This window comes from Theropithecus gelada, chromosome 7b (genome assembly GCF_003255815.1).
Source record: "Theropithecus gelada isolate Dixy chromosome 7b, Tgel_1.0, whole genome shotgun sequence".
NCBI lineage: Eukaryota > Metazoa > Chordata > Mammalia > Primates > Cercopithecidae > Theropithecus > Theropithecus gelada.
Window position 1 is genome coordinate 91711856 of NC_037675.1, and position 19408 is coordinate 91731263.

General features: G+C 41.5%; 1 protein-coding gene across 3 annotated transcripts in view; it reads right to left on the reverse strand.

Moving 5' to 3' along the window:
- NRDE2 (NRDE-2, necessary for RNA interference, domain containing) overlaps positions 1-17457 on the reverse strand; it is a 52716-nt gene extending 35259 nt beyond the window's left edge. For 2 of the 3 annotated variants that reach the window (XM_025390928.1, XM_025390927.1), the window contains exons 1-3: positions 17161-17457; positions 4008-4116; positions 2572-2805 (exon numbers count right to left, since the gene is read on the reverse strand). In XM_025390928.1, coding sequence (XP_025246713.1) covers positions 2572-2805; positions 4008-4116; positions 17161-17224 — 407 coding nt within the window. In that variant the 5' untranslated portion in view covers positions 17225-17457. The remainder of the gene's footprint in view (positions 1-2571; positions 2806-4007; positions 4117-17160) is intronic. The other variant, XM_025390929.1, reaches the window with a different exon arrangement.
- Positions 17458-19408: the final 1951 nt, after the last annotated feature.

Below are 19408 nucleotides of genomic sequence, written 5' to 3' on the forward strand. Positions count from 1 at the left end.
AAGACTCTCACAACTCACTAGTATTGCAGTCCTTGTCTATGTGGAAATAAATAATTCTTCCAGGTCACCTTCTCAGGAAGAGAATACGTAAGTTAATAACAAGACAGTAAAACAGAAGGACAAGAACAATCTTAATAAGGATAGTCTACAAAGTATCAATAAACTTAAAAATGCTATCTGGATCATAAAACTATCAAGAGGCTATAAAGATTCCCTGACATGATTAAGCATAGGCTGAAATTAACTATCCTTCAAGTTCTAAAGACAGCTTCTGTGTGGTTTCGGGAAATCCTTTAAAACTCATTGTCCCCAGCTATAAAAAAGGACAAGTAGCTAAAAGGTGAGTTTTGGGAAGACATAACAATTAAAGTAGCTTGCTTTAAAGACACAGTAAAAAGTAAGGATACCAATAATATATTCATTCATTCACGTAACAAAAACGAATTCAGTGCTTACTCTCTATCGGGCCCTGTGCATCAAGTGCTGTGGGAATATAGTGGTAAGCAAGACAGGCCAGATTCCTACCCTCAAAAATTCAGTCAAATTCAGAACCTTTTTGCTCAACCGCTTTATTTTTTCCTCTAAAGAGCAAGCTTGGGGGCTGGGCGCGGTGGCTCATGGCTGTAATCCCAGCACTTTGGGAGGCAGAGGCAGGCGGATACCTGAGGTCAGGAGTTCGGGACCAGCCGAGTCAACATGGAGAAACCCCATCTCTACTAAAAATACAAAAACTAGCCAGGCATGGTGGCACACGCCTGTAATCCTAGCTACTTGGGAGGCCGAGGCAGGAGACTTGCTTGAGCCCGGGAGGCGGAGATTGCAGTCAGTTGAGATCGTGCCACTGCACTCCAGCCTGGCCGACACAGCAAGACTCTGTCTCAAAAAAAAAAAAAAAAAAAACAAGCTTGGGTTACAGGTAGAGCTCTCCAACACTGATCTGTTATCAGAGGGATCCCATAAGCCTGCAGTGACTGTCTCTTGGAATGGAAACATTAAGGGCCAGTTTCCAGACTTGCTCCAACACAGAGCCCTCGCTGACATCAATGGGACTTCTAAGCACACAATGGAAGTAACTAACTCCTGAAGGCCAGGTGCAGTGGCTCATGCCTGTAATCCCAGCACTTTGGGAAGCTGCGGCAGGTGGACTGCTTGAGGCCAGGAATTCAAGACCAGCCTGGCCAACACGGCAAAACCCCATCTCTACTAAAAATACAAAAATTAGCTGGGTGGGGTGGTGCGTGCCCGTAGTCCCAGTTACTTGGGAGGGTGAGGCAAGAGAATCGCTTGAACCTGGGAGGCAGAGGTTGCAGTGAGGCAAGATCATACCACTGCACACCAGCCTGGGTGACAGAATGAGACTCTGTCTAAAAAAAGGAAAAAAAAAAATCCTGAAGAGTTGCAAAAATCTCAACAGCACTATTTCTTTTTTAGCGATGTTCTAGACAGGTACCTAGGTTTTCTCTCTTCTAGACCATATAAGCAAAAAAAGGAGAAAGTTAAATGAGCAATAATTCAGGTAGTTTTACCATATACCACCTGTCCCACCCACAGGCAAATACCCCTCTACTTAGGAAGACATTCAACTAGGCACAGAGAAAAAGGTGTATTGAGCACCTATGCTGTGGCCATCCTGTAGAATGAATTGAACAATATGCTGAAGCTAGAAAGCAGAGTAGGCCGCAGTGGCTCATGCCTGTAATCCCAGCACTTTGGGAGGCCGAGGTGGGTGGATCACCTGAGGTGAGGAGTTCAAGACCAGCCTGGCCAACATGGTGAAACCCTGTTTCTACTAAAAATACAAAAAATTAGCTAGGTGTGGTGGCAGACGCCTGTAATCCCAGCTACTCAGGAGGCTGAGGCAGGAGAATCACTTGAATCCGGGAGGTAGAGGTTGCAGTGAGCCGAGATCGCGTCACTGCACTCCAGCCTGGGTAACAGAAGTGAAACCCTGTCCCCCCGCCAAAAAAAAAAAAAAAAAAAAAAGAAAGCAGAGTAAAATATGGGAGAAATAAAGCCCCCAAGGAATGGAAATACTGTAGTCATGAGCTGTTTTCCACCACCTTCGACATAGTGGTCTTAAACAAATATGAAAGAGAAAAGGAAAAGGACAAATGTAACAATTATTTAAGTGCTATGTTAATCTTAAAAGGGTGTGTGATCATGTATACACACAGGAGTTGATAGCAGTGACTGAATGAAAGATAGATGAAGGCAGAGAGAGATGCTTCCCTTACCCTGAGCGTGGAGACCCACGGCCCTCAGAGGGGGATCCCTTATCTGTGAGGTGCACTGGCTCACAGACCCGCCGCGGCACATCTGCCATCTTCTGAAAATCCCAAGGACTTGTTGTCTGAACCAGACTCACACAATCATCACTATGTCTAAATAACATTTCTCAAATAAAATCGTGTCCTTAATTTTTTCCCTTCTCTTTTTTAAGCTGATATAATGGCAGAGCTCTCTTCTGATTGAGTGACTACATGGTTATTTGAATATCTAATTTGTGACAACAATTAAGGGAGAAAAACTCAGGACTTAAAATATCATAGGTGCTTGAGAACAGCAACCTACTTCGGTTTCTCAGATTGCCTTTTACTGCCTACGACGCCTCTGGAAGGTTTGTCCTTTTCAGAATCAGTGTCTGTCTCAGACCTGCTGCTACTCGACTGCCCATGCTTCCTCTTTGTTTTCTTATGATGCTGATGCTTCCTTTTTTTCTTTTTCTCTTTCTTCTTTTTTCTGCTTATTTGTTTGAGCTTTTTGTCAGTGTCACTTTCATCCGAAGGCTCTGATTTCAGAGGACTCCTGTTTGGGAAAATCAACATTAGAATTACTTTCTAAAAAGATGTAGGAAAAATAATACTATGTAAATAAGTCAACAAATATTTAAGAGGGAACTCTATACATGTTCACACAGATTTACTATTTGCCCATATATTATACAGTAACTTCCTGGATTACACCTTACCTGCAAGACTCAGGAATTGGACCTAAAATAAAAACAGGTGAAGAAATTCTAATTTTAATAGTTTCTAAACCTATACTTTCATACTTACACATCTTTAAATGAAAGTAACCTACCACTTATCAAATATAGTATTTTTTAAGACATTATTAAAGGTTGACTGGGTGTGGAGACTCACTCCTATAATCCTAGCACTTTGGGATGCCAAGGCAAGAGGACTGTTGAAGGTGCTCGGCAGTTTGAGACAAGCCTGGGCAACGTAGCAAGACCTCATCTTTATTTAAAAAAAAAAACAACAAATTTCAAAAAAAAAATCATTATAAAAGGTTTATTTTCAGTGCCACATATTATGTCAGCATGTCGTTAATAGAAAAAAACAAAACATTTAATTGTGGTCCGTGTTTTCGGAGATGACAATGAGCTCTTCTTCCTCATTACTGAAGTATCTAATATCTACCAGCTTCCTCTCACGCATCAACTATTCTCAATTTCCAGAGGCTTCTTACACATTTAGAGTATGGGGTTTCATAGCCTATTAACCCTATTAATGAAATCATCTAGTCTATATTTGTGAGAGAACTTATTTCTCAGTTCAATGATCTAAAACAAAACTCTTTCACAGTTGAGGAGAGATGTGTGCCATCTTGCTTTCCCTGATGTTTTCATGCCATTTTTAATCTTATATTATACAAGCTCCCTCTATTTTTACAAAAGGGTTGAAAATGCAACTAAAAAAAAATCTGAATTATGATATTCTAAAGGTTACTAATGAGGCTAGTAAAGTTACTTGAGAATCACAATGATGCCATTTCCCTCTTGGCCTAATTACAGGCACTAACTGTGTCACGTACTTGCCACTGCAAAGCAAAGAAAAAAAAAATTAATACAAAAGGTAAGGGAAAATAGTCAAAGATCACCTCATTACTTTAAGTAAGAGTTTTACATAGCTCTTTTATTAGAGTTTTCTAAGGAGCATCATTTCAGCTAAGCTATACATAGTAAACTGACAAAAACGAAAACACATCTGTCAAACAAAAACTACCTTGTCAGCGGTGACCCTTCAGAAACATGGGCTGGGGCTGCTTCAGTCTGTTGGCTCAGGGACGTTATGGATCCAACACAAAAGCTTGGGTTGCTCAGCCAGTCTAACTCTGCACAGGCAAAAGGAGAAAAGATCAATGAAATTAGTTCAATATGATTCTAAAGCAGGAGATCTATCCATCTTATCAGCTGACATCCTAATTCACAGCCAATGTCAGCCAATTTTGAACAGTCAGTCCAAAGTCCACAGAAGCTGAACAGAATCCATGAAATTTTTATTTCACAGGGCATGGCTTTAAAACACCCGAAAATATTCAAGACCAAAATCCTTCCATGATATCAAGTTGCAGCTTAAGCAAAAGCCATGTAATAAGTATGGGCTAAAAGGCAACAAGGCATTATGCATTCCATCCACCCACACTGTCTAATGAGAGTGAAAGCTTCCAATGCATTAGGTTTTTATGACCTCAAATTTGATTCAGACAATTCCTAAAAGTTAAAAAATCAAACTGGCTGGGCGTGGTGCCTCACACCTGTAATCCCAGCACTTTGGGAAGCTGAGGAGGGCAGATCATCTGAGGCTGGCAGTTCGACACCAGCCTGGCCAACATGGCGAAAAACCATCTCTAGTAAAAATACAAAAATTAGCCAGGGGTGGTAGCACACGCCTGTAAACCCAGCGACTGGGGAGGCTCAGGCAGGAGATCGCTTGAACCCAGGAGGCAGAGGTTGCAGTGAGCCAGTATCGCGCTACTGCACTCCAGCATGGATGACAGAGTCAGACTCCACCTCAAACAAAACAAAACAAAACAAAACAAAATCAAATCATGCATAAAAGCCCACCATGCTTAACATTATTACAGAAGATTAAGATATTTTTAAAAATATTCCATGTTCTACCTTAGTACACTAACTTAACAAACCTTTCCTTATAATAATACTCTTCTTTGGAAATAAAAACCCAAGATGTCAACTTTTAATGTAAAATTATATAAATGTTAATACTGTGGTGATTATCTCTAGGTGATTATATTAAATGTCTAAAGATTTTCTTCTTTCTGCTTATCCATAATTTCTTACTTTTCTACAGTGAACTATTTCTAAATTACTTATTTTCTAACTTTTAGGAGTCTTAGCTGTGAAGGGAAGAAAAAACATGGGATGGCAGCAGCAAGGGAGCCCAGAGTGGGGTTTGTATTTTGTCCTGTTTTGTTTTAGGATGGGAGGCCAGCGAATATTCATATCCTGAAGAGGAAGAACCTGTTAAATGGTTGAAGATACAAAAGAAGAGGGAAACTGCATTTTTGAACAGTTTTATTGAGATATAATTTACATACCATAAGTTTCAGCCATTATTCATGTACAATTTGACAGATTTCTAGTATATTTACAGAGTTGCGCAGCCATCTCCAGAACTTTAAAACATTTTCATCATCCCAAAACAAAACCCCAGACCTATTAGCAGTCCATCCCTATCACCCACCTCCTGCTTCCCTGCCCCGCCCACCTCACCCCTAGCCAAACACTAATCTGCTTTCTATCGCTCTAGATTTGCCTATTTTGGACATTTAATATAAATGAGCTCATATAATATATGTGGTCTTCTGTAACTTTCTACAAAGTTTTCAAGGTTCATCCATGCTGTAGTGTCTATCACTAACCGCATTCCTTTTTATTGTCAGATAATATCCCATTTTATGGATTTACCACATTTTACCTGTCCGTTAGTTGATGAACACTTGGATTATTTCTTTTTAGCTATTATGAATACTACTACTCGGAATATTTCTGTACAAGTTTTCATATGGACATATTTTCACTTCTCCTGAGTGGACACCTAGGAGCAGAACTGCTGGGTGATACGGTAACTCACGTTTAACATTTTGAGCAACTGCCAGATTATTTTCCAAAGTAGCTGTACCATTTAGATTCTCATTAACAATGTACAAGAATTCCAATTTCTCCATATCCTTTTTTGTTATATTATCTTTTTTATTACAGTCATCCTAGTGGGTGTGATGGGTTATCTTGCTGTAGTTTTGATTTCCATTTCCCTAATGACTAATGATGCTGAACATCTTTTCATGTGTTTATTAGCCAATCACAGATATTCTTTGAAGAAGTTCTTTATTCTGGATACTAGCTCCTTACAGTAACTGTATTAGTCCGTTCTCACACTGCTATAAAGAAATACCCAAGACTGGGTAATTCATAAAGGAAAGAAGTCTAACTGACTTGCAGTTCCACATAGCTGGGGAGGCCTCAGGAAACTCACAATCATGGTGGAAGGCAAAGAGGAAGCAAGGACCTTCTTGATGTGGTGGCAGCAGAGAAGAGAGTAAAGAACCAAGGGGGAAGAGCCCCTTATAAAACCATCAGATCTCATGAGAACTCACTCACTATCGCGAGAACAGCACGGGACGAACTGCCTCCAGGATCCAATCACCTCCCACCGGTTCCTCCCTTGACACTTGGGGACTATAGGGATTACAATTCAAGATGAGATCTGGAGGGGCACACAGAGCCAAACCGTATCCGTATTTGCATCTTACTATGGAGGAGACACCAGAATGTATGCCTCCTGACAACAGGTGCTGTTTTAATCACTGGCTTATAGTAAGTGTTCAACAAATACTTGTGAGAAAGAAGGAAAAGAGGAAGGAAGAAAAATCCCAAAGAAAGGAAGGAATATTAAACAGCACAGAAAAAAGGGAAAGAAGTGACAGATTCCAACTTAAGTGCCTACAGCAGGCCAAACACCAGGCTAATCACTTAAATCCTTTTCATCTTTTAATCCTCACAACAAGGCTCTATGGCAGGTATTATGATCACCATTTTATAGAAGAGAAAACTAAGACTCAAAGGGGTTAAGTAATTAGTAAGGTCATACCTAGTAAATGCTAAACAAATGCTCATGCAACTTTCTACTGTTTTTTTCCTTCTGAGGTTGGTTCCCTTCACTTGGGCCTAATTCCTGGCAAAAGATATGTGAAACTAGTTCCTGTTGCTCACTGAGATCAAAATTATTTCCACAATAATCAGATTCTATCATGAAAAAGGAAAAGTGGAAAAAGATGGAACAAACAGAATTCAGGAAAAGATGCTCTCAAACAATTCCAGCATATTTCTACATAAATATTCTAGATAGTGATGACAGCTGGAAGAAAATGTAAAGAAATACAGACATCACAACATACAGCACGAGACTCTTCAAAGAAAGTCCTTCAGAAGACACAAGAAAGGCTTTTTAAATTTGAGCAATGGGGTCTTGCTGTGTTGCCCAAGCTGGTCTCAAACTCCTACGCTCAAGCAATCCTCCTGCTTCAGCCTCCCAAGAAGCTGGGACTACAGGCGTGCCACCACTGTGCCAGGCTTTTAAGGATGCAATTGAGGCTTTGCTGTATGGCACTACTATGGGGGAAAAAAATTCAGAAAGAAAGAAAATTTGGCCAGTGCATCTATTATACTAGCACTTTGGGAAGCTGAGGAGGGAGGACCACTTGAGCCCAGGAGTTCAAGATCAGCCTGGGCAACATAAGGAAGACTCCAACTCTATTAAAAAAAAAAAAAAAAAAAAACAGCTCTTGGGTTTTGAACCTGAATCATGATGGATCCTCTGTGACCTTCATGACAATCAAATGACCTTCTGTGGAGCAAAAGGTATTTTCACCTGACAAGTAGTTGTGTTTTATTTTATTTTTTGATAGCATATTAGCAGTAGACATGCAGGGAATATCAGAAGTAATACTCACTGTATGGCAGGCTTGGAAAGATTTTGGAAGTCCTCTAGTCCATGAATTTTCAAACTTTTCTTAGCCAAGGAACTCACTTTTCAAAGAGAATCTTGCAGAGAAGTCCAACATGAAGAACAGAAAAGGCAGGGATGCTCTCTAGTTGGGAGTTCAGAGGGAGGGGCTGGGTCTGAGATGGCTCTTCAGAGCTCAACCTGGACACCACCCCCTCCCTTATAGACCAACAGCTGGAGTCCCAGCTGTGGCCAAGGGCAAGCATCTGAACCTGAATCTGTGACTCTTCATCCAGTTCTCTCCATCCCACACCATGGGAGCTTCTCTTCACTTTCTCAGCTAAGGGGGCTTGTTCTCCTAAAGTCTCCCTGCAGTTAGTACACGGGGCTCTTATGGCAATCTTCACATTGTAATCTCATTATCTTCCCACTATACTCTAAGCCAAGGGTCAACAACTCAAATCCTTATAGGGACCAGATTAGTAATGACTACTGTGATACTACACAAGTGGCAAAAGAAAAAAGAAACACCACTGGCTTACAACTCTTATATCCAAGTTTCCAGCTCCCTCCCCTCCTCCCATCTGTCACTTCCCAAACTATAGGCCCCATGAGGGCAGGGCCATGACTATTCTCTACTGTATTCCCAACTCCTAGCACAGTGCCTTGGTACAAAGCAACTGGACTCGATAAATATCTGTTGAATAAATAAAATGAATGGGGATATGCACCACATCTTTGCATGTTTATACTCCAACACCTAATCAAATGAACTGAAGAAATTTGAAATCTTCAAAAAAAATCCATTATCTAGGTATAAAGTACAACTAGTATAATTCTTCCTTTCTTCACTGTAAACGTATATTTAATCATGACATAAGTTGCTGAACACCAACTCCACGCCCAGGCACAGGTCGAAGTATTGGGGGTACAGTGGGGAACAAGAAAGGTTCTGCTCACATGGGGCTTATAATTATAACCTTCACTGTCAAATAAAAACTTGCATTGTTAAATTCAATTTTAATTCAACAGAATTCTGGAGAAAGTGATCTGAGATGAACAGACGCTTTATTAATCAGATTGCAAAGTCCTTTTCAACAGTTACATCCTCACGTAATTTACATACTTGATGGATATAAAATGTGTACATAGGTAATTGTGCCAATACTAAGCAAGATGTAACATTTATAGAGAAGACCAGCAGCACACCAAACACCTACAATTTAAGAAAGAGAATCCCACTGGCTGACAAGGCTTTTGTCCTTGCAGGTTAGTAAATTACGAGTTAGAATGTGCCTGGAAATTAACACTCTGCCATACATTTTATTATGCATACACACCAAGCAATGTGGAAACATCAGGCAGAAAAACCACGTTAGAACTACTGCCTAACAAAAATAGGCAGGTATCTGGTAGAAATGTAGCATGTATAAATTTTCAGCATAATTTAACAGAAAATAATATAATGAATCACCACTGAATAATTTCAGCTGAAATACTTTTTATGAACATTTATTATGTAACCCCATTTCTCCATCACTAGTAAAAATGCTTTAATTCTATTACACATAGAGGGAGGAAGGAATTGCCATGAAAAGATCTGAACTTTAAAATAGATTTTTAACTATAATTGGATAAAATATCCAAGTTCTACATCCATTCCCCTTCTATTATAACGAAATAGCACTGATTACTAGTTCCTTTGAGTGAACTCAGACGTAAGTGCTCCTCCTGAGACGGTAATTCAAAAAACATTTCTAGGGCCAATTGTATAAATAAAGTAGTGTATATATTACGGAAGAGATTTGTTCCTTTAAAATAAATAAGCCTAACAAAGGATCTGGGAGCACAAACTTATTTATACAAAAAGCACCAGCAAACATGGCTGAGAACTGCATTTAAGATGATTATTACAGAGAACCTGAGCAAAGTCAGCCCTTCCATAGCAGTTAACCTACAATTTGAAGAGGCCCAGGAATTCCAAAGGTATTATATAAAGGACCAAAACCCCAATGTTCTAATACCATAGCATGGTTTATAACACAAGTTCTGTAGTTAGAAGGACCTATGTTCAAACTGGTTGTTTCTTGGTTGTGCAACTCTGAACAAAGTAACTTCTCTGAGTCTCTTTTTTTTCATTTGGCAATTTTTTACCAACAGCCAGGTATTGGTCTAGGTGCTAGGAATGCACGATGAGTAAGACAAACCCAGCACTCCCTTCATGGAGCTACCCTACTAGCAGTCACTTCTACGCAATGTGACAAATGCAGAGAGAGAGAAAATAGACAGGGAATAATGAGAGCACGCTCCCTAATTCAAACAAGGTCTGAATCAGAGAAAACTGCCTTAGAAAATATCTCAGCTAAGATCTAAAGGAGGAGGAGTGAAGGAAATATGCTCCTAGAAAGTGTCTGGGAAATAGACACTGAGAAATAGGAGAAGTGATTGTGGCTTGGACATTGGGACTGAGGGAAAATGGGGGCAAAATGAAGCAGGAGAGGTAGGGCCTTAAAAAACATGTTTGAGAGCTTAGCATTACCCTAAGAGCAATGGGTAGATGGTCATGTTTTGAATGAGAGTGACAAAATCAGATATACTGTTTGAAAGATCAGCAGCAAAGAACAGCATTTAAGAGCACACATTTTAGACCAGGCATGGTGGCTCGTGCCTGCAATCCCAGCATTTTGGGAGGCTGAGGCGGGTGGATCACTTGAGGTCAGGAGTTCGAGACTAGCCTGGCCAACATGGTAAAACCCCATCTCTACTAGAAATACAAAAATTAGCCAGGTGTGGTGGCGCACACCTGTAATCCCAGTTACTCAGGAGGCTGAGGGAGGAGAATCATTTGAGCCCTGGAGGCAGAGGTTGCTGTGGGCGGAGATGCCACTGCACTCTAGCCTGGGCGACAGAGTGAGACTCCATCTCAAAAAAAAAAAAAAAAAAAAAAAAGAGCAAACACTTTGAAGCTAAATTGCCTGAGTTCAAATCCTGACTCTGTGACTTACTAACCATGGGACCTTCAGAAGTTACTTACCGGCTCCCTCTGTGCCTACATTTGAAGAGTATTAATTTCATAGAGTTGTTATGAGAATTCAGTAGGTTAGTAGTTGTAAGGCATTTAAACCAGCCAGTGTCACATAGTGTTGTTTTTAAATAAAGACATTTTAAAATTCTTGCTACAGTGTGGCGAGTGGCTCAGGGAGCAATGGTAGGACTAGTGGTGGGGATGCTATTTTAGGAGGCTGTTGTAGTAATCCAGGGGACAAAAGTTAGGTAGTGGTAGTAAGACTACGGAGAAACTAAGGACTTTCAGAGTTGTTTGGAAGGACTAAAGAACTGAATGGGTGTGTGTCTAAGTTTCGGTTTGGGTGAATGGTAGTGCCATTTTCTGATGTTTGGACACAAGAAGAAAAAGGTTTGGAGGAAAAAGATAATGTGTTTAGTTTCTTCCCCAAATACGGATAATATGCTTCATATAATACGAAGATTAAATAAACTAATACACCATCTTCCATTCCAAATCTGTCAAATATTTGATTCCCAAGCAACAATGTTTTAGGGTACACAATCCTAGTCAACAATCTGAGGGTAGGAAGAAAAGCTCCAGAACTGAAGGGGTTAGATACTGGGCGCTCTCTGCTGCTCTTGACACAATGGATGCTCCTATTCCTGTTGGTTGAAAGAATGAATTTTACTAAACATAGCCCCACCAGGCTCATTACTGAATGTGATACCTACTTAAATCCTGGCCTCTTTGTTTTTTTCTAAGATGGAGTCTCTCACTATGTCACCCAGGCTGGAGTGCAGTGGTGAGCCCTCAGCTCACTGTAACCTCCAACTCCCAGGCTTAAGCAATCCTCCCACCTCAACCTCCCGAGTAGCTGGGACCACAGGAACACGCCACCACACCCTGCTAGTTTTTGTTGTTGTTATTAGAGCCCAGGCTGGTCTCAAACTCCTAAGCTCAAGTGATCTGCCCGCCTTGGCCTCTCAAAGTGCTGGGGTTTCAGGTGTAAGCCACTGTGCCTGGCCCTTGGCCTAACTTTTAATGGCAGCCAGAAAGAGGAGAACAGCGCCCCTCTCACTCATTTTGGTATTGGCTGTCTTTCCTGTCCAGGAGTTTAACATTTTTTTTTTTTTAATTGAAACTCTGCACCCACTTCTTGCTAATACTATTTTACATTTTTATAACATTTTTATAGTGTAAGGCAAAAAGTACACTGCTTCTATTTATAACAGTAAAAGACTGGAAAGAGTCCAAATGTCCTTAATAGGGGACTAGTTGAATAAAGCATGTGACAGCCACACGATGGAGTTCTGTGCACTAGTAAAAAGAAATGAGGAAGATCTCTATAGAGTGTAGAGCGATCTCCAGGATCCAAGGTAAAATGCAGAATAGTACGCATTTAAGAAAGAGAGGGGAAATGTAGTTGCTTATAGATACAGAAAGGAAGAAAAAAAAATGGGAAGATACCATGGGATAATGAAAATGTTAGTCTGCAGGGGAAGGAAAGTGACATGTTGGATAAACAGAGATGGAAGGCTTTTCTTCTCTGAATATACCTGGTTTACAATTTTAACATTAGACTAAGTGTTTTATAACATTATAAAGCAAAATCAAATTAAAAAGAAAAACAATGCCTAAAAATGGAAAACATTTACATTTATATCACCATATATCAAACTGGTGGTAAAATCACACAGGGAATTGTTTCAAGTGATTTTCAAACTCAGTAAATTGACCGCATATCCACTGTGGGCTACGTCCTTAAAACAAATAGAACCATAAAAAAATCTGAAACTCTTAGTATTAGTCACATTAACACTGTTATTTTGAACATATACAGAAATTTTAAAATTAAATCAAAGAAGTAAAAGGTTCATAATCTTACATTTGGAGTGGAAATACTAATATGAATTCCTGATGTATTTTTCTCTTCCTGGTTCCATCCACTGAAAAAGTCTAGAAGTAATGACAACACAGTGGTGATGATACCCCTAACAACCCAGTGTGTGGTTTTCATATATCCATACCATTTTCCACTAAAAGAAACCAGGATTCCCTGGAGAAATGGCCAACTCCAGGCCACAACAGAAAATATAAGTGATGATTCCTGGACATCTCTTTGGACAGAAAGCAAGAAAGCTATTAAATAAAGATGATTGGGTCAGGCCCGGCATGATGGCTCATGCCTGTAATCCCAGCATTCTGGGAGGCTATGGCGGGAGCACCGCCTGACGCCAGGAGTTCAAGATCAGCCTGACCAATGTAGCAAGACCCCATCTCTAAAAACATAAATCAATCAGCTGAGTGTGGTGGTGCACACTAGTAGTCCTAGCTACTCAGGAGGCTGAGACAGGAAGACTGCTTGAGCCCAGGAATTGGAGATTGCAGTGAGCTATGATCGCGCCACTACACTCCAACCTGGGCGACAGGGTGAAACCTCATCTCTTAAAAAAAAAAAAAAAAAAAAAGCCTACCTGCAATGGATTGAAATATAAACGTTAAAAATTCATGACTTCATAATGAAAACAAAAGACTTCATACCTCACTGGTCACCTCGAGAAGTTACTGGGACCCCAACTCATTATTCTGAAACTAACGAAAGGAATGAATCAAGTAATCAAGTAATTATCCTAGGCCAGGCGAGGTGGCTCACGCACTTTGGGAGGCCAAGGCAGGTGGATCGTTTGAGGTCAGGAGTTTGAGACCAGCCTGGCCAACATGGTAAAACTCTGTCTCTGCTAAAAATACAAAAATTAGTCAGGAGTGGTGGCACATGCCTGTAGTCCCAGTTACTTGGGAAGATGAGGCAGGAGAATCACTTGAACCACAGGTGGAGGTTGCAGTGAGCCAGATCTCACCACTGCACTCCAGCCTGGGCGACAGCTAGACTCTGTCTCAGAAAAAGATAAAAAGAAAAAAGTATTTATCCTATATTTCCTTCCTACCTAAACTGTATTCAGGGTATCCCAATAGTTCTTCATAGAATAACTGATGTTAATAAATACAGGAGGAATGATACGATTAGAAAATAACCATTTTGCAACCTCAATGAAATAATAATGAATCTAAACAATAATCATAAATGGCTGCAAAAATCATTAGCTGTAAGGTTCACAGGCTGCTTCATATGGGATGAAACAGGTTGCAAACACATGAATCCACTGGTCAATCTTAACATCACTAAAACAGAAAACGTCAGACAGGGCATCCTCCTGATATGATTCCATAGTAAGTGCACTGCTCCCCCAATGAGGTACTTTCAACAAAAAGATTAAATCTGAATAACTAATTGACTAGAGCTAAATACCAGTTTATATGAAATACTGGGATACAGAAGCATGTTAAGTGACACTATGAGGATTTGGTGGGAAACGTTTACAGGACAAATAACACGGTTTCCTCAAAAAATCGACCACATGGAATGAAGGAGAGGGAAAAACTGACCTATATTGAAAGAGACCTAAGGCATACATCCACAAAATGCAACGTTGGCTTTATTTTGGAAATTGACTTGAACAATCCAACTGTAAAATCCCATTTTTGAAACATCTTGTGAAACGTGAACACTGACTGGTAAGTGAAAATGACCAGAAAAGAACTATGGCTTGTTTTCACTACAGGAGATAATGTTGTGTTTACATTTTTTCAAAAGACAATACTTTATAAAACATACTTTTACACACATTTTCCTGATCGTAGATATCCAGAGGATGTCAAATAAATATTATTTAAGAGTAAGACTCCTCTGCAAAACTTCGATTTCCCCCTCTCAAAATAAAAGGATAAAGCTTTGTTATTGAAGATCACTACCCTTCATCACCACCAGCCCAACCACATTTCCCAAGGCTCCTCTTTATGCCACTATATCTCCAGACAAACTAGATGATTTGCAGTTCTCATGTTTTTCTTCTGCAGGACTTGAAGGCCCTGGTATACCCTTCCACCATCTTTATTTGTCCAAATCCTACTCTCCTGAAGATCCATCCAAAACTTAACTCTTGGCTAGGCACAGTGGCTCATGCCTGTAATCCCAGAACTTTGGCAGGCTGAGGCAGGAGGATCACTTGAGCCCAGCAGTCTGAGATCAGCCTGGGCAACATAGCAAGACCCTGTCTCTACTTAAGAAAAAAAAAAAAAGAAGCAGGCCGGGCACATTGGCTCATACCTGTAATCCCAGCACTTTGGGAGGCCAAGGTGGGCGGATCCTCTAAGCTCAGGAGTTCCAGACCAGGCTAGACAACATGGTGAAACCCCATTTCTACTAAAAATACAAAAAATTAGCTGGGAGTGGTGGCGCACGCCTGTAATCCAAGCTACTCGGGAGACTGAGGCACAAGAATCACTTGAAGCCGGGAGGCAGAGGTTGCAGTGAGCTGAGATTGTACCACTGCACTCCACCCTGGGTGACAGACTGAGACTGCCTCAAAAAAAAAAAAAGTAAAAGAAAAAAAAATTAGTTCCTACATAAAGCCTTCTTTGAACCTTCTATTAGAAGTAATTATTCCTGGGCTGGGTGCAGTGGCTCACAAGTGTAATCCCAGCACTTTGGGAGGCTGCGGCGGGCAAATCACTTTAAAGTTAGGAGTTCGAGACCAGCCTGGCCAAAACGGTGAAATCCCGTCTCTCTCAAAAACACAAAAATTAGCCAGGCATGGTGGCGAGTGCCTGTAGTCCCAGCTACTTGGGAGGCTGAGGCAGGAGAAACACTTGAACCTGGGAGGAGGAGGCTGCAGTGAGGCAAGATCGTACAACTACACTCCAGCTTGGGCGACAGAGCAAGACTTGGTCTCAAAAAATAAATAAATAAATAAATAAAAAGAAGAAGTAATTAATCCTGTAGTTAACCTACGATATGTATAACATCCTATCTTGTACTATACACTTTTTAGGTGCACTCATGCATTCGTGCAACACATAATTATTAAGTAACTACTATCTATCTGTACATCTAGAAAATATTTATTTAACACCTATTATATTTTGGACCTGTGCTGGGGCTAACTATGCTCCAATGAACAGACAAACACTGCACAACCTGATAGAGATTACAGTCTAGTAAGGGAAGACTACAACTTTACACAAGAAATTACTCACAATTATAAGAAACAGGACGAGCGCAGTGGCTCATGCCTGTAATCCTAGCACTTTGGGAGCACCAAGGCAGAGGATCGCTTGAGCTCAGGAGTTTGAGACCAGCCTGGTCAACACAGTGAGACCTCGTCTCTACTAAATATTAAAAAAAATTAGCCAGGCCTGGTGGTGCACACCTGTAGTTCCAGCTATTCATGAGGCTGAGGCAGGAAGTTGAGCCCAGGAGTCTGAGGCGGCAGTGAGTTATGACAGCGCCACTGCACTCCAGCCTGGGCAACAGAGTGAGACCCTGTCTCAAAAGAAAAAAAAAAATTAGGAGAAACGTTACAAAAAGTGTAGGAACTATATGAGAGGATGTAACAGACGTGTAAGACTCAATTGGGCTCTGTCGCATATGGCACATAATTTAGAATTACTTTTTCTTTTTTAAGAGACAAGGTCCGCCCCCCAGGGCGGGATGCAGCGGCAAGATCATGGCTCACTGCAGCCTCAAACTTCTGGACTCAAGCAATCCTCTCACCTCGGCCTCTTGAGCAGCTGGTACTACAGGTGTGTACCACCATGCCCAGCTTTTTTTTAAGAGACAGGAGTCTCGCTATGTTGACCATGATGGTCATGAACTCCCGGGCTCAAACTATCCTTCCACCTACAGGTGTGGGCCACCGCTCCTGGCCAGGATTAATTACTTCTTAAATGAACTATGTACCCCAATTTTGAACAATGCAGCTCTGCTGGAAATGTCTGGGACTTAAGTAAAATGTGTAAAGCCATAACCTGATATACAGTAGGCCCTCAAGAATAAAAGTTAGTTCTTTTCACTGGGTGCTGTGCCCGTCCAGAGAGAAAATGATTAGATTTTGGATACTAATCCCCTAGCTCTAGGCTGCTAAGTAATACCAACCTAATAAGCATTTCACAAATAAGTAAAACAGGAAAGGAAGGAATACGTAATAAAAACATTCTGCATTTGCATCAAGGGTTTCCTTGAGATGTCGAGTATCACTATTCCCAATTTAAAGATGAAGTAACTGAGGCTCGAAAAAAGAACAGGGCCTAACAACATCGTAGAGAAGTCCCAGCTCCAGGGCATCTGCTGGTCTCTCTCCACCCCTCCATAACTCTACAACCTCGGCCCAGAACAGGCCTTTGGGCCCCAGACCTCGGAGGAGGTCTTGAGCCTTTCCCAGAAGGCTTTGCAGCGCCGCGGAGAACTCTGGGATACAAAAATCCAAGGCAAAAGGCTAGACCTGGGCCCGAAAAACGGCCTCTTAAGCCCCCCAAGTGCCTTCTTCGGCTCGTTTGTGTGCTTACCTTTCCTGGAGCTCCCGCTATCGGGAGCCTCACTAATCCCCGCAAAGGCCGGGAACAGCGCCATGACCACAGGCCGTACCGCAGTTCCTCTCTATAGAGATGGCGTCGGCGAGCGAGCATCGGTGTGAGGACCCCGGCCGTCGCGGTACACTCTGGGAAATGTGGTTTTCGCAGCGCTCGCTGGGGCTTGACCCTGAAGCGGGAGGGGCGGGGCCCAGAGGGGAGGGTGGCCAAGGGACGGGGGCGCGGCGGGGCAGGGCGAGGCAGGGCAAATCGGGGCGGGGGGGGGCCAGGGGGGGGGGGGCGAGAAGTGACGGGTTCCTAGTGGTTGGGACCCTGTGAGAACCGGAACTGCGAAAACCGGGGGAGGGAATTGTTCACGGCGGAAAGGGACTAAGGAAATTGGGATTCCAATTCGACCCCTAAATTCACAGTATCCTTGCTAACTGGGTCAACTTAAACGCTCTAAGCATCTGTTTCCCTATCTGCAAAATGTTGAGAAGATTAAATGAACATATTTATAAAGGGCCTAGCATTGAGTCCGGCCCATGAAAAGCACTTAATATGTGTTAGTTATTTTGTGAATTATGATTGCAAGTTCGGCTCAAAGTCATGTGAGATATCCAAACTTCAATCAGGTTATCATATTAAATACCCCACAACAAGGAAAAATGGAAAGTCCCATCAAGTTCAAGGGTCTTTGATAATTATGAAATACCTGTCTATGAAGCATTCTTGACCCTGGTTCCCCCCACCGAAAATCTAATCACACCTGCTACCAGAAATATAGAGAATAAAGGAACAACTTAGAAGACTTTGTACCACCAAGAAACAATTAGCCAAATTTAGAATGTGGGAAATTATAGAAAACAACTGTGCTTCCTTCACATATCAATGGCTTTAAGAGCACAGGAGATTGTAATAGATACGAAGATCTTACAGACACATCAAGCAAATGCAATGTATCTTTGGCCTCACCTCATTATGATTCTGATTGGACAAACTGTAAAAAGACCTTTTTAAGATAGATGGAGAAATAAGAAGGTACGCAGAGTACAAGCAATTCGTAAGTAATTCTTGTGAATTCTGTTAGAATTACTAAGGTACTGATATCACTGAGGTGACCTTTATGTATTTATTTTGAGACAAGGTCTCCTTCTGTGGCCCAGGCTGGAGTGCAGTGGTGCGACCTCTGTTCGTTACAGCCTCAAACTCCTTGATTCAAGCAATCCCCTCACCTCAGCCTCCCAAGTGGCTGGGACCACAGGCTACACCACCATGTCTGGCAAATTTTTTTTTTTTTTTTTTCAGGTAGAGGCAGGGTTTCACCATGTTGCCCAGGCTGGTCTCGAACTCCTGGGCTCAAGCGATCTGCCCCCCTCAGCCTCCCAAAGTGTTGGGTGCCTGTGCCTGAGCCACCGCACCCAGCCTGAGATGACTTTTTAAAGTTCTTATATATTAGAGATATATACTGAAGTATTTGCAAGAGAAAATAGGTAGGTAAATGAAGATATATTTATTAGGATCCCAGGGAGTTAAAGATCTGTATTAGATAGGAAATACATTAGAAACCAGAGATGCAAATGTAATCATCTAATCAAGGAATGGATAGACTCTAACGAAGGCTGCAGACCTGCATAAGAATTAGGTTCTATGAGTCCAAAATAGACACCCTTAAAGCTTTGAAGTCCCTGGCAGAGTACTTACAAAAAGGAGCTTAGTATGACAATAGGGGCAGTAATTCCTGCATGTCTTCAACTTTAAATCTCAGGTTCTGCCAAAATCTTTGACTAAGTTACCTCAATTAATTGGGGCAGCATTTGTCTTTCTCAGCAGATCACTTCAGGTAACTGGGATGGAAATAGTCTATCCCAATGCCTCCTATCTTTCCACCGCAGAAAAGTAAGAATTAATATGGAAGTTTTAAGAAATTAAAACCATAATAATGTTTCTGTAATACAAAGGAATCTGGGTATTTAGGTATATTGTGTACTTACAAATGTATAAGAGAATGTTGCTCAGGAGACCCTTCTCACAAGAACAACTTAGGCCGGGCGCGGTGGCTCAAGCCTGTAATCCCAGCACTTTGGGAGGCCGAGACGGGTGGATCACGAGGTCAGGAGATCGAGACCATCCTGGCTAACACGGTGAAACCCCGTCTCTACTAAAAAGATACAGAAAACTAGCCGGGCGAGGTGGTGGGCGCCTGTAGTCCCAGCTACTCGGGAGGCTGAGGCAGGAGAATGGC